Here is a 16,352-nt window from a genome sequence, read left to right as displayed (position 1 = left end):
TCTTGAAGCTTCTTCCTCATCCTATGCCTATCAGTAAGATAAGTTACTTAGCAGCGCCTCCTCTCCCACCCCAAAACCCCACTGCGTTAACATCTTAATGATGAGTACCTACCAGGCGCGAGTTCCTTCTCATATCTTTTAACTGAGTTGTCAGCTTGTCCAGCTCTGTCTGGTGACCCTCCAGATACTCACTGTGAAGATAAGAGAGATGTGATCATGAACTCCATGGCCGATGAGTGGCCTTGGTGCTGATGCTGACCTGAACAGGGGCATTAAGAACCTGGACCTTACTCCGTGGAGGGCAGAGCTGGTGAGGGAGAGGCTCTGCATTTTCCCAAACTTTCCACATTTTGAAAGCTCCAGCAGTTGCCTCTGATACTATCCAGATGGTCTAAAATGAGAACCCCATGAGGCTGGCAGTGCAGGAAAGCAAAACCAATGAAGAGGGAGGGGTGAGTACTGTGGAGTCAGTCTTGGGTCTAGGCTCACGGAATCCCATCTAAGTTCCACATGACATTGACTGTACGCATCTCACCACACACTTGGGAAGTTCTATTCTGGACAGACCATTACTATAATATACTTGGGAAGGTTTTCGAACCCTTCTTTAGCAGTCTCTAGGACAGATATGCCTATCTACCATTGTTGAAGTGAAATCCAATGCCAAGTTAAATATAAATATACTACTTTTTCAGGCTTCTTTTAATGTTTGGCTATGATGGAAACCGACAGAGTTCATTATCTTTTGGACTCAATTCATTTAAGGTTTCTTCAATTATGGTGCAATCATGCTACAGAAATAGACATTCTAAAATTATCTCACAAGACTAGCTTCTCTGACCCTCCTGAGGATTTTAGAAAGGAAAAAGGTTTCAATGTATCATTAGGTTTGATGTTCTTACTCAAGTCCATTTTTCAAAGCCCTGTAGACCTCTTCCACCCTTTTAGGCTGAGGCTCTTTGGGAGGGCTGCTGTTTTTGTGTCCTAAATTGTGCATTTTCTTCAGTTTGGCCTGAGGCTTCTTGAGAGCGGAGGAATTTTCAATGAAGGAGTTACATCTATGGAAAGAGAAAAGAAAAGCCGAAATGGTTTCAGTCTCTGGCAGCCAAAGTGATCTGATCAAAGAAATGCCTTTTAATCATCTTGGGTTTGCATTAGTGTCTTTTGGGGTAGGTAACATTCCCTTGCATATTAATAGATCTGAGCCATCCTACATTTGGTTTTGTGGTATGAGATTTAACTGCTGAAATCTGGAAGTTTGGCTGGGTAGTGGCTACCCAGAGTCAAAGCCTGGCTGTAGGTAATGTACACTCTGAATGAAAGCATGTCACATCACTGAATCCTCATGGGAAGCCGAGGACACACACTTCTAGGTAGAAATAATGAACAGGCAGAAGGATAGAATCCAGCTAGAAAGATATGTTCACCATGTGACATCACGTGTAAGCGTCTACTGAATTTGACTGGGGGCTGTCAAATTTGTCCCTGGTGGCTCATTGGTAAGGCGTCTCCCTGCCAATGCAGGAGACATGGGTTCGATCCTTGATCCAGGAAGATCCCGCATGCTGAGGAGTAACTAAGCCCATACTCCATGCCCTAGAGCCCATGCTCCACAACAAGAGAAGCCACTGCAATGAAAAGCCTGAGCACTGCAACTAAAGAACAGCCCCTGCTCGCTGCAACTAGAGAAAGCACACCAACAAAGAGTCAGCACAGCCAAACGTAGATAAATAAATAAAATTATAAAAAGAAGGCAAATTCGACTGAGATGTGAATGAATACTTCTTAAATAAAGGGTCAGAGCATGACAAAGGGCTAATTCTGTAGGCAAGCACACCTTATTTTATTGCGCTTCAAAGATACTGTGTTTTTTCACAAATTGAAGATGTGCAGCAGTCCTGTGTTGTTAGATGATGGTTAGCATTTTTTACCGATAAAGTATTTAATTACGATATGTCCATTTCTTTTTAGACATAATGTTATTATACAGTTAATAGACTACAGTGTAGTATAGACATAACCTTTATATGCGCTGGAAAACCAAAAAACTTATGTGACCCACTTTATTATGACATTTGCTTTACTGCAGTGGTCTGGAATTAAACCTGCAGTATCTCTGAGGATAGATTTTTTAAAGTTTTATTTATTATTTATTTATTTATTGACTGCACTGTGAGGCTTGCAGGATCTTAGTTCCTTGATGAGGGATCAAACCCAGGTCTCAGCAGTGAAAGCACTGAGTCCTAACCATTGGACTACCAGGGAATCCCCTTAAGCTTTATTTTATGGAATAAATTTTGTTTTGGTATAACATGAAATGCAAAATCTCTATTAGTGGCAGGCAGGCAGCCTACAGTGGTAAGATGGACACCTGATAACTTAACCCCAAACTACTGGTCTGATTAGGAAGCTAAGAGGCCAGACTACTCACTGACCCAGCTGTCAAGTGGAAAGCCATGACTTCTGGTTGCGGCAGGTGTGCCCCTTCCAGGTAAATTCTTAGTTACCCTCCTCTGCCATTACTGTGTGTATCAAAGGGGACAATGTATGTCAAAACACATAAACCCCCTAAGAATGCAAGACCTTTATCATGCCAGAAAACCTGAAGACCAACTTTATTCCATGTTACTTATTTCACTACCTGTCTTTTCTTTCTTGAGTTCCCCTAGGTTCTCTTTTAGATGAGAGGAGATACTGGGGAAAGTGAAGACTAACTTTCCCAAGCCTGTGTCTGAATGACATCTGCTCCCCAGAGTCAGTCTGCAGAGGCAGTCTTTATCCACTGCATAACTTCATACCAAAAATAATCCTCCAACTACAAATACAATGCAAATTCCCCAAATACAATGGAAATGTGCTTCAAAAAGGGGTATGGGGTGATTTCAAACTTTATTACAAAGCTACAGTAATCAAAACAGTCTGACATGGGTCAGACTGTGACCAGTGAATAGAGATCAATCAATACAATGAATACAATAGAGATCAATGAATTGATCTGGAAACAGATCAATGAATAGAGAGCCCAGAAATAAACCCTCCCATATATGGTCAATTAATTTATAACAGAGGAGTCAAGAATATACAGTGGGGGAAAGACAGTCTTTTTAATAAATAGTGCTGGAGAAACTGGACAGCTACATGCAGAAGAATGAAACTGGACCCTCTCTTACACCATATAAAAAAGTTAATTCAAAATGGATTAAAGACTTGAATGTAAGACCTGGAGCCATAAAACTCCTAAAATAAAACATAGGCAGTAAACTCCTTGACACAGGTCTTGGCTGTGACTTTTGAATCATACACCAAAAGCAAAAGCAACCAAAGCAAAAATATACAAGGAAAACTACATCAAACTAAAAAGAATGAAAAGCTTCTACAAAGCAAAGGAAACCATCAACAAAATAAAAAGGAATACTATTCAGCCATAAACAATAGTGAAATCTTGCCATTTGTGATAACATAGAAGGACCTTGAGGGCATCATACTTAAGGAATTAAGTCAGATAAATGTACAGTCTGAAAGAAAAAAGAAAAATAACAAGCTTGTAGATATAGAGAACCAGCTGGTGGCTGTCAGAGGCAGGGATTGAAGGCTAGGTAGGAAAAACAGGTGAAGGGGGTCAAAAGGTGAAAAGAAAAAAAAGAACAATTTAAATTGCCAGGAAAAGACTACCATAGATGGTGCTACAATGGATATATAAAGAACCTTTACTATTCTGTAAGAAAATATGTAAATGTCCACCCTCAAAATAGGCAATGGATGTAAATGAACTGGTTATTCCCAAAGTAAAGACAAAAGACAAGTAAACTTATGAAAACACATTTAACCTCAATTAAGGATGATCTAAAAGATTTTTAGAAAATGCTCAGTATCAGCAGATGTGTGGATAAAGGCAAATCTGTTGTTACTGGTTAGAGGATAAATGGGCTCAAACGTTTGGAGGCACTTTAGCCACAGGTATCAAAAGATCTGAAAAACATGGAGTGGGGGTGGAGTGGGGGTAGGAAGAGCTATGCACACATTGCTAGCTTGTCCTAAATCTTCAGCCATCTTCTTTGCAGGAGCAATTCTTAAATGATAGAAACTTGGGGAACATTACATCTTTTTCATGAAAGAGATTAAAATAGCACAGGTGTGTGTTTTGACCAGGCCACACGGACGTGGACCTTGTTCAGAGCATCACGGTTCGCATCCCTCTCCAGCTGTGTCCCAGGAGAGAATCACACATGACTTGCCTGGATCGCCGCTCCTGAAGGCCACTGAACCCCGCAAAGGACTGGCTCCTGATGATCCCATTGGGCCCTCCAGGCGAGAAGGACTGGGATCCTACCAACATGATTTCTGGGAGTCTGGCTGGTAGTCCTGTAAGACAGTGGAAAGATTAAGGCAAATAACAGGCAGGTTCAAACAGAAAACATGCTAGGCCTATCAAGGATAATAGGAGGTGACATGGGGTAAGGTGAGTCATGAGGCTATTAGATGCTTGTAAGACTTCTTTCCTATGACATGTTCTTTTTAACCCAAAGGGTTCAGTTCTTAGGTAAAGAAACACACGAAGACATAAATAAATATAAATTAGACACCACTATCAGTTACTTTACGGTTCCTTCAGGGATTTTTTTTTTTTAAACAAGGTTCAACTATACCTTCCAAATACACGAAAACTCTGGAATGTTTCCCTCCATTTAGGACAGCAATAACAACAGAAGAAGCACACAAATAGGCCAAGTCAAGTTTCAGGCAGGCTCTGTGTCACATTCAAAACACGGCTCAGTCTTAGGGTGGAATTCTACACTTGGAAGTCACAAGGCAAAAAACACTAGGTTTCCTGAGAGATGAACTTACTTAAACTTGTTCTCCCTTTTTCTACACTTAAGTATATTTTGAAAGATCAGATTGTGCTGCTATTGTGGCAGTGAGAAAAAAAAAGACGCGCACAGGGAGTGCTCACAAGAGTAGTGATAACCTAGATTATGATAAGAACCCATGAGAAGAGGCAAGGAAGGTAAATGGGAAAATATAGCAGAAAGCACACGCCCCATTTCAGTTACCAGCTCGCTTTTTGTAAAGACTTGGCACCGCTGACCAAGATGTGTTGTCAAAACACAACTTCAGGTGCTTCCCTGGTGGTCCAGTGGCTAAGACTCAGAGCTCCCAATGCAGGGGGCACAGGTTCAATTCCTGGTCAGGGAACTAGATCCCACGTGATGCAACTAATGGTCTCAATGCCGTAGCTAAAGATCCCGCACGTCACAATGAAGATCAAAGATCCCATGTGCCCCAATTGAGACCCAGCACAGCCAAATAAATAACAGAGAAATAAATATTTAATAAAAAAAACAAAACTTAAGCTGGACAGAAGCCTAAGATTAGTTTCCCCAAAGGACTGCCCTAGAACAGTTAGGTAATTCTATTCCTTTTATATCAGGATGAGTCAAAGCACATACCATTGTTTTAGCAGGTAACCTCAGTCCAGAGAGGGGGACAGGCCAGCAGGAGGAAAGAGACACAGCCACTGTCCAGGCTAAAGACTTCCAAAGTGGGCAGATACCAACAGCATCAATAGTTGCCCTTAAAAAACCCAGCAAACAAGCAAGCAAGGCTGAAAAATAGCAGCAGAACACCCTGGAAAAGCCAATTTCACTGAGACCGGCTCAGAGCTCTTGGAAGCAGCTCAGTCATAGGCGGAGGTCTGAATGAGTTGCTTCCCCAGAGAGAAAAGAACAAACAGCCCCTTCCCCATGAGGCTGCAGGCTCCTAAACCCCCTCCTCCCCACCCACCGAGGAGAAAGCAGCTCTGGGTTGCATGCATTCTTGCATGCACACTAGCGCTGACTCACTTGGCAAGAGGCTTTGCAGTGAGCAACAGGTTGCTCTTTGATCTGGGTGGGACAGGCATCCCACCCATTCCAGCTAGGGATGGGGGCAGGGAGGCTGAAATTTGGGAGCATTCTCCAGAATTTTTAAAGTGATGATGTAGAAGTATGCACATTCAATAATATTAATATCTAATGCATGAATGGCAGGACAAAATGTAATGCAAATAGATTCTTTCTGATTGCTTCTCTCCACCCCCAACATTCAAAAATAACCATGATTTATACATAAATCCTTAATAAGGTCCTCCTAAGTGTTCTTTGTTGCTTACTAAGAAGTCTGTCCAATTTTCATTAAAAACACCTTCTTAGGTTCATAAAGCAGGCCTGTGCTATCTTTGCATCACATGTAAATGTAGCAAATATCAAGAAAATGTAATAAATATAAAGAAAAAGTTCCAGAAAATTTAATAAATATCAGGAAAACATGTTATTTTTGTACTCAATAATTTTGTTATATAAAACATACCTTAAAGTCTCAATTTGGCAAATTTGTCAGTTTCATATCTCATTTTGTCAATTATTGTTCAGTAGGTCTGTTGCATCCTGGCAAGCTTTGGTCACAGGGAAAAGACTTAAAAGTGTGTGAAATTTTTTAACTGTGTTAATTCCTAGAGATTATGTTTTTTCAAAAAAAGATTTTTTTCTCTTACCCACTGGATCAGTAGTTGCACGGACTCCTAGGTATACTGATATAACTAATATGGACCTGAATATTGGGATTTTGAAAAGGACCACAGGTGGTTCTGATGCTCAGCCAAGAAAAGAAAAAAAGGATGATACTGAATTGGTTGAAATTTTCAAACTCAACCAAAGCAATTTGCTACAATTTCTCAAATATCCAACTTTTTAAAAAGAGTCTTAAATAAGCCTCTCTTTGGAAAGTTTAAATGTTAAATGAATTAAACATTAGAGCTGGATAGTGAAATAATTATCCCCCTTCCCTTTTTTCAGTACCAGGTAAGAAAGCTGCTGCTGCTTCTTTTAAAGAAAAGGATAGTTTTATTGCTTTGCCAGGCAAAGGGAGACACACCAGGCTTCTGCCTCAAAAAACTATGTGTCTCCAGGCACACTTCTTGAGAACGAAAATGTCTGTCTTGGATTCTGAGTTTGTAAATTGCTTCAGGATGTCCTCAGATGCTTTTCATTACAGTTACTTGTTGAATAGATGCCCGCTGGGAACAGGAAGAGGGGTAAGCGGTTTTGTGAATATTCTGTTTTGCCTATCTGGTCTGCGAAATGATCATTATCTATAAGAGAAGAATTTGGTTGATAGCTGGCTTAGGCTGAGATCCCTATCCTGCCATCAGCTCCACTAGAGGCTGACTCACTGACTGCCTAAGGAGAGTCATAAAATAAGTTTGAGGGCTTCTGCACAAAGTTAGGCTCTTGAGAAAAAGGAGTAGGTTGAGAAAGGGAAGAGCTGGAGGGATGATGGGTAAGGGTGCACAAAGCACCCCCTGCCCATAACTCTGAAGTGGGGGTGACTATTGGCTACTAGTCTTCCAGCAGCCTCAGCCATTCCCCAGTGATTAGATACTCTGTAACTCTGCTATCATCTTTTTGATGACACCACTCCCACCTCCTGGAGCCTTAAGTCCTCAAGCTGCTCAGAGGCTTCCTAGACTCACAGACCTGCTTTCTTCCAGCAAAACTATCCCTAAAGCCACGTACTCATTTTCAGACTTTAAGGACTTGAAACTGGTTTCTTGTCATTTGCATTTTACTAGCAGATACTTCTTTGAACCAATGCCTTCCCCTAAAGAAAGGGCTGATATACTAATATCAATAGAATTGCATTATCACTGCTAATAGCGGTGTTGGAAGACAACTGGTAGTATCTTCTATTTAATATGTAAAATACATTTATCCTTCAATATGTCACATCTACTCTTTGCTATCTCCTGTGTAGAAATACTCAACTTCACAAAAAGTTATATACTGGGAAGTTAATGACAGTCAACTATGTAATAGGGGAAAAGTGGAAATGATATAAATATTAATCATTATAGGAATGATTACTACATTATGGCATAACCTGAGCAGTTATAACAATATGCCCACACAGAAAGACCCTTCTCCCTCAGGACAAACTGGAGGAGAGTATGATACCAAGAATGCTGAAAATAAAATATAAAATTATGTACATGAATCGAAAAGTTCTGAAAGTATACACAGACAGCTCATGGAGAGGTGGGATTGAGTGGCAGTCAGAAACATTTTAATTTTTCTATGTTGTTTGAATTTTTGTAAAGGAAATGGATTTAAGTATGATTGAGATGATGCAGAATACTTTTTTGAAACTGCAGACATTTAGAGTTGTCTAGAGTTGGGACTAGAGAAGAGAGAGATCTCACATACAAGAACATGTAAGACAACTTTGATGGGTAACACCTCTATTTATACAGTTGTTTACATCTGTAAGTCCTGCAAAGGAGAAATATGATTTCTGAGATATAAGGTATTAGGTTTCATAAATTCTCATTACACCTGAATAATTCAGATTCCTCAATGAAGTTCCCTTGATGAGCTTTGAGTTACAGACTAACTTCTTTATTTTCATCTGAAGGACTTCTAGAGATGGGATTGGACTCCTGGTAGGAGGTACTATACCCAGTACATATTGCTAAGACTCACCAAATACCATGCCTAATAAGCAAGAAATTCCACATAAAATAACCTCTTCTTGGGCTGCTGCTACTTGAAAGTTTCCAGCTTTATAGCTCTAGAAACTAGACATGTTTCTAGTCTTCAAGTTACTGACTTCTCACCTGGTCTTTCTGAAAATGCCAGCAGAACTAACATTCATTTATGTGCATTAAATCCTAGCAAGGTCTTGAACCTTAGGCAAACAGTGAAGCTGCTATGGTTTGTTCCCTACTTTGCTTTGTCCCAGGTGGCCCAGGCTGTTACACCATGTGGCCACCCCTGCCCCACAATTCCCATCACCCCTGGGAAGCACTGACTCTTTCTGGGGGAATCCCAAGCACCTTGACTAAGAGTTGAATGAACCCTACCATTCTGAGCTGAGGCTCCTAGCACAGAAACCAGAAAGCCACAATTGTTTCTCTTCTTGACTTTTCATACAGTGAAAACCTCTGCCTTCTCCCTGGCTATGCAGTGCTAAGATCCAAGTGAACATACAACAGAGTCTTTTGATATAAAATGAGTACAGGATTTCACGTGTTCTGATATGACACGGTGATATAAGTACACTGGGTCTCAGTGGGTGTGATGAGCCACCAGCTAGCCTAGTTTGTTTAAATGAGTTCCTAGTTTGTTTAAATGAGAAGGTAGCTTATCAAATCACCAGGCAATCTGGGAAGAGCACCGAGTCTGGAGATGGCAGAGTCTGGGGAGGGTGGTGTGAGGCAGATAAAAATGATCAAGGGATCAAGAGGTTCCCCCTTCACCCCACTAGATTTCTTGCCTTGTTTGGACCAGAAATAAAAGGTCCAATACGAGGACAGTTCAGAGGGGGAACTAGCCAGTGCCCTGGAGAACTCAGAGATAACCTGATTCTTAAGAATAAATGAATGAATGACAGAGGTCAACCTTGGAGAGTTGCTTGGAGGATAGGGCAATTTAGGGCATCCATCACAGAGCAGGGCTCTGCAGCAGATTCTAACACGCAGCTCCTGACAGTGCTTCTGGTAGAAATAGCAAAAATGGAAGAAAAATGCTTTGAAAGTTCAGTCCAGGTGACAGCTCCATTTCCCCTTACATTTTTATAAACTGGTATTCTGGTTTATACTTTCTTGTGAATTTGATTAGCCTGAGTTAGCAAGCTTCTCTCCCCAGGTGTGAACAATTCCTTTTGGGGACCCTCAAGGTTAGGTGAGACAGGATGAGCTCCTTTCGTCACCTCTCAGGCACGAATCTTCAAATGAATGAGTTCACAGTAGATGTGTTAGAGGCATTGATTAACCATAGCTGGACAAAGCAACCAGTCAGGTAGAAAGAATGTTATCATTGATCAAGTTAAGTATACTGAGACTCATGAAAGGAAATAGGAATCATTAGGTTATTTTTAGTTTTCCCAAGCATAAAAGCACTCTGCTGCATTAGGATAATACAGAGAAGTAAAAAGAAGTTAGGGCAGGGATGGGGAGTAAAGAATCATATAGTTTCTATCCACCCAAAGACAACCACCAGCAGAATTTTGGTGCATGCAATTTTCTTCAACGCAATAATTTTGAGCATAGCGCATACTAAATTGTGTATGCTGCTTTTTCTATCATATTCTTCTTTTTAGAACTATGTTTTATGGTTTATAATTGGCTTTTCTCTTCAACCACTTTTAAGAAGGTACTTAGGAGCTTCCCTGTGGCTCAGACAGTAAAGAATCTGCCTACAGTGCAGGAGACCTCAGTTCAATCCCTGGGTTGGGAAGATCGCCTGGAGAAAGAAATGACACCCACTCCAGTATTCTTGACTGGAGAATTCCATGGACAGAGGAGCCTGGTGGGCCATAATTCATGGGGTTGCAAAGAATTGGACGTGACTGAGTGACTAACACACACTAGGTCGACCCACAATCCAGGTGCTCCTTTGGATGATAAAAGGGATCCATTCAGACTGCATTACGTTGCTGCTGTTTAGTCGTTACGTTGTGTCCAGCTCTTTGTGACTAAATGGACTGTAGAATATCTAGCCAAGCTCCGAAGTCCACGGAATTTCCCAGGTAAGAATACTGGAGTGGGTTGTCATTTCCTTCTCCAGGAGATCTTCTCCACCGAGGGGTTGAACCTGTGTCTTCTGCATTGGCAGGCAGATTCTTTACCACTGAACCATCAAGGAAGACCCAGTCTATATTATAGATGCCTTTTATTTTTTATTTTAAGATACAGTCAAAGGCAAACTATATCCTTGCAAGAATGATTTCTCTATGGGAAACAAAGGAATAGATTATCATTCGTACATGCTGGAGTTGCAGGACATCAAGTGTTATGGAATTTAAAAAACAGCCACACAACAGCTGGACATCACTCTCTTCACCCTGGAAGAGTAAGGTTTTTATGGTCTGTTTCCTTTCTTTTTCATTTAGCTGAATTCTCCAATATACAACACAAACAGGTAATTCTGGAAGATCCCCACTATTGACAGAACATATAAGAGACATCTGTGATTTCAGAACAAAGTAAGAATTTCTTAGTTCTCACTGAAGCATTTCTCATGGGGGGAGAATGTTAACTTAGAAATCAACAGTTGCATAGCTACAAAGCTACACCATCTCCCCCTTAGACTGAGACTAATCTTCTGTGATAAGGCAACAGCCAGTAGGTCAGCTGGCAGGTTGCTGGGGTGACAGGCAGGCAAAAGTAGACAATTCTACAATTAACTTGAGCGTTGGCTTGGTGCTAGGGATGGGACCAGGCATACGATCATGAGACAACTTTGCACAGGGATGTGTGTGTGTGTGTGTGGAAGTGTTCAAAAAACTGCTGTGATGATTGCCGGACAACTGTATACGTTTCCTGAAACTCACACTATATACCTAAGATGAATTAAATTTATGGTACATGAATTTTACATCAATAAAGCTGTTGGAAAATCTCTATCAGTTTCCAGAAAAAGTCATCACTCCTTCTGCAAGAGGAAATGCCAAGGAATCAGGACTTGAAAAGGAAAAGCTCAATTAAGAAGCAGCACCTGAGAGCTGACTATTTTCACGTTTTGATCCTTTTCCCTATAGGCATCACATAAGACGCAGCATTCTGGCCCCGCTGTGCTTTCTGACTCATTTCTGCATGCCCGCGTTGTGTTCCTCCACTGCCCGCTCCTAACAATGCCATCCTGTTTATGCTCCCCCACTTATTGGTCAAGAGCAAAAGTATAATTCAGCTGTCTGAAAGAGGCATGTGGGCCAGATGTGAATAGCCTGCTATGCTAAATGATTATTTAAGATGAATCCTAAAAATAGGTGTCTGTGTATTATATGGTTGCAAGGTACCTATTACAGAACAGTTGACTAATCTTAAAAAAAAAAAAAAGTGGATATATTTAAGTCATTGGCTTTTTTTTTTTGTAGTGTTTTGTCTTAAAATAAGTCAAGGCAAGGCTAATATTTGCTTCTCAGTTGTCAGCTTCTGTTTACTAACAAATGATAAATACAAGCATGAGATATTACACTGATTAACTGAGACAAATGATGTGAATGGATGAAAAAGCTTATAGAACAACTTTGATGTCAACTTTGATCCCTTGGTTAAGGTGTTGGATGCCTGGAAAGTTTCTATTTTTGCCTTTGTAACTGGTAAGTGGTTGGTAAGGAGGTACTGTGAGGCTATGCAAATATCTTGTTTCTTAAACCTAGAAGTTTTAGCAACCATTGATGATTTTTGCCCAAATCAATTATCAATATGATGGTGGCAAAATGGTATGCTTTGAACTCAGTCATTGTTTTGTACTGTAAGAGCTTTCTTGGATCCTTTTGTTTTTATTCACTGTCAGGTCTGTTGGGATGGTCTCATGGATTCTTATTTTATTCAGTGGGTTTGATCCATTACTACTGTTTGATACAAAAGTCAACTGTTTCCTGAAGCATTTTCTGAGCAAATCAACCAGCTCAACCAGAGGAATCTTGGCGCGTGAGCCACAAAATTTCCAGTATTTTTGGTTGCACTTTTATCTTATCTATTTATTTATTGTTTTCAAAGTTTAGTGTTTATTTAACTGATTTTTTAAATTACTTTTTATTGGTGTGTAGTTGAATTGATTTATAGTTGATTTACAATGTTGCGTTTCAGGTACGTAGCAAAGTGAATCAGTTATACATATATATATGTATACACATATATGTAATATATTCACTCTTTTTTAGATTCTATTCCCATGTAGGTCATTTCAAAGTACTGAGTTCAGTTTTCTGTGCTATACAGTAGGTTCTTATTAGTTATCTATTTTAAATATCAGTTCAGTTCAGTTACTCAGTCGTGTACGACTCTTTGCGATCCCATGGACCTCAGCACGCCAGGCCTCCCTGTCCATCACCAACTCCCAGAGTTTACCCAAACTCATGTCCACTGAGTCGGTGATGCCATCCAGCCATCTCATTCTCTGTCATTCCCTTCTCCTGCCTTCAATCTTTCCCAGCATCAGGGTCTTTTCAAATGAGCCAGCTCTTCGCATCAGGTGGCCAAAGTATTGGAGTTTCAGCTTCAACATCAGTCCTTTCGGAGAACACTCAGAACTGATCTCCTTTAGGATGAACTGGTTGGATTTCCTTGCAGTCCAAGGGACTCTCAAGAGTCTTCTCCAACACCACAGTGCAAAAGCATCAATTCTTCAGTGCTCAGCTTTCTTTATAGTTCAACTCTCACATCCCTACATGACCACTGGAAAAACCATCGCCTTGACTAGACAGACCTTTGTTAGCAACGTAATGTCTCTGCTCCTTAACATGCTGTCTAGGTTGGTAGTAACTTTTATGTCCAGGTTCTTGGCTGGTCATACTTTTATATACAGTAGTATGTATATGTCAGTTCTAATCTCCCAATTCACCCCTCCTCCTCTTTCCCCCTCGGTAATCATAAGTTTGCTTTGTACATCCGTGACTCTATTTCTGATAAAACGTCCAATTATTGATGGGAATTAACATACTCAGGGACTCAGTGTTTTATAATTATTTCCCTGAATGTTTCATCTCTTTTAACAAGCTACAGACTTCTTAAGCATAGATACCGTCTGTCTGTACCAACTTCTTTGATGCTCAGGGTAGGATAGAAAAGCATTGTCTCTGGAGCCAGGTAACCCAGGTTTCACTCAAGTTCTCTCTGAGCTCCAATTTTTCTTGTCAATAAAATGAGGATAATAAGACCTTAGTTACCAAAGCTGTTGCAAGGAGAAAATGAGATAACATAGGTAAAAATCTTAGTGTGGAATAATGGTTTCTTTTCTACTATCAATATCTAGAATGAGCCCTTAGAAGATACATCTGACTTTTATCCATCAAATAGAATGCACTAATTATAATACCATACATACTTTTTAGGTATTAGTTGCCTGGTGTGTCCAACTCTTTGCAACTCCATGGACTGTTGCTCACCAGGCTCCCTCTGCCCGTGAAATTCTCCAGGCAAGAACACTGGAGTGGGTTGCCATTCCCTTCTCTAGGGGATCTTTCTGACTCAGGGATCGAATCTGGGTCTCCTGCACTGCAGGGGGCTTCTTTACTGACTGAGCCACCATGGAAGCCAAAAGAGATATATAAAAATAAAGTAATTTGATATTACTGCTCCTCTCTTTCTTTCTCTTTTATTCCCCCATCAAACCAATGAGAGCAGAGCACTGTGAAGCTATTTTCAGCGTCTTGCAGAACCATTTGAAGAGTAAAGAAGAAACGTTAATTGCATGTCTACTCACTGGAAGGAACAGTCAGTTGTAAGAACTTCTATATAATTGACACCATTTCAGCCTGAGGAAAATGAAAACTCCATCTCTTCTTCCATTCTGGTGGATTAAATAAACGCAGAGAGAAGCAGCTGGCCTCAAGATAATTAGAAGAGAAATGATTCAGGACCTAAAACTCACTTAAATGTCAAGGGAGGTTGAATGGATTTTGACTAATGTTGTCATAACTCATTTTAAAATGCAAAGTCTAAAACACTCAGAGACCCTCATTTGGTGCAAAGTAGACATCAAAACAGGACCAACTGTTTCCTGGTTCGAAGGAGAAAACATTTTGTGCTTAAATGAAGCTTGAAGCTATTAGCAATAAGAAGTCAATTTACTAATTAAAAGAAAAAAAAAACAACAGTAAAAATCATGCACATCAAAAGGGGAAATTTCTTGGAAACACTGTCCTCGTAGACAGCTTGGCTGATCCTGCAGAGAAAAAAATCCACCCACCGCAAACCCTCATTATTTGATCATCAGATTCAAAAACAACGTTCCAGCATGAAGGAAATGGCCCCATGCCTGGTGTTATCAGCTCCTCTAGGCTTTTCTTGCACGTAGCCTGTTTACCCCTAGAGCTTGGCAACTCATTTCTAGCTAATGGTGGCTGTTGCTTCTTTACTTCAAAATAGCATCAAGATGGTACTAACATCTTCTGCTGTTATTTGACTTTACTAAAATTACCATTTTTTACAGGTTTTTTTTTTTTTTTAATTGGCTTTCCTTTTTAAAGCAGTTTTAGGATCAGAGCAAAATTGAGCAGAAGGTACAGAAATTTTCTATATACTCCCTGCCCCTATGTATGCACAGTCTCCCCTACTATCAACCCCCACCAGAGTGCTACATTTGCTACAGTCAATGAACCTACACTGTCACATCACCGTCATCCAAAGTCTGTAATTTTCATTAGGAGCCACTCTTGGTCTTATACATCCTATGAGTTTGGGAATATGTGTAATGACTTGTCCACCATTAGAGCATAGGGAAGCAAAATTTCCCATCTCTGAATGTGTCTATTTTCCGTGTGGATTAATTTAAGCTTATTATCTTAGGAAATGGAAGACTCAAGAGGTTTGAAATTACAATTTTTTGTACTTTATTTTTAGAGCAGTTTTACTTTTTATTTATTATTTATTTTTTAGCATGTGGAACTTCCTTGACTAGGGATTGAACCTGTACCCCATACAGAGGAAGCTTGGAGTCCTAGTCACTGAACCACCAGAGAAATCTCTAAATCACCATTTTTTTTGTAAGCTCATAGTTTTTATTATTTTCACTAGAACGGAGCTACATCTTTGGCCATCTTAAAGAGAAAAAGCCCTTTCTCTTTAGAAGAATGTCCCCAACAGTGTGCTGGGAAGCATAAGCATGCACCATGCATGGTTCCTTTGCCTGGCATGTGTGTCTAAAACGCATTCGTTCACGGGCATGAGAGTCAGGTAGAATATGGAACTGAACCTTATAATTAAGCTACATGATATAGCTCATCTCAGAGAAAGGAGAATGAATTATCTTAAAGCTTTTTAGATATGGCCTACACAATCAAACAAATAGATTTTTCTTATGATCAATTAATTTATTTCTGGCCATCAGAGCAACTAAGTGGAATTATTGGAGGGTTACTGACAATTATGTGATGGCATGCATGCTTAAGTTGCTAAGGAGTGTCTGACTCTGTGATCCCATGGATTGCAGCACACCAGGCTCCTCTGTCCAAGGTCTCTTGCAGACAAGAATACTGGAGTTGGTTGCCATTTCCTCCTCCAGGGGGTCTTCCCGACCCAGGGATTGAACCTGTGTCTTCTGCATTGGCAGGTTGATTCTTTACCACTGAGCCACCTTACAGCTGAAGACCTCAACTCAATTATGGTAATGCCATAGGATCACAGCTTTCGTTTGCACTAGGAGGTGACAGTTAAGCCTTGCAAAGGTAAAGCAATGGACTTAAAGCTAAGGCAGTCTTTTCAAACTCAAGTTACATTCGTCATTTTATTCCTGTTGTTATGACAACACTTTTAAAAGCAGTACTTCAAATGCTTAGCATTCAGGCATCTTATTATAGACTTGAATATAATACAC

At 40.3% G+C, this 16,352-nt stretch overlaps 1 protein-coding gene across 6 annotated transcripts in view; it reads right to left on the bottom strand.

Moving 5' to 3' along the window:
- RIPOR2 (RHO family interacting cell polarization regulator 2) overlaps nt 1-16,352 on the bottom strand; it is a 207,897-nt gene that overhangs the window by 45,803 nt on the left and 145,742 nt on the right. For 4 of the 6 annotated variants that reach the window (XM_065913071.1, XM_065913070.1, XM_065913076.1 and 1 more), the window contains exons 2-4: nt 4,236-4,362; nt 903-1,058; nt 113-191 (exon numbers count right to left, since the gene is read on the bottom strand). In XM_065913071.1, coding sequence (XP_065769143.1) covers nt 113-191; nt 903-1,058; nt 4,236-4,336 — 336 coding nt within the window. In that variant the 5' untranslated portion in view covers nt 4,337-4,362. Of the gene's footprint in view, nt 1-112; nt 192-902; nt 1,059-2,435; nt 2,481-4,231; nt 4,363-16,352 lie in introns of those variants that run through there. The other 2 variants (XM_065913073.1, XM_065913072.1) reach the window with 2 other exon arrangements.

The sequence above is a fragment of the Muntiacus reevesi genome, chromosome 20 (genome assembly GCF_963930625.1).
Source record: "Muntiacus reevesi chromosome 20, mMunRee1.1, whole genome shotgun sequence".
NCBI classification, from domain to species: Eukaryota; Metazoa; Chordata; class Mammalia; order Artiodactyla; family Cervidae; genus Muntiacus; species Muntiacus reevesi.
The sequence above is the reverse complement of the archived record's forward strand: the minus strand, read 5'-3'. Positions and strand labels throughout refer to the sequence as shown.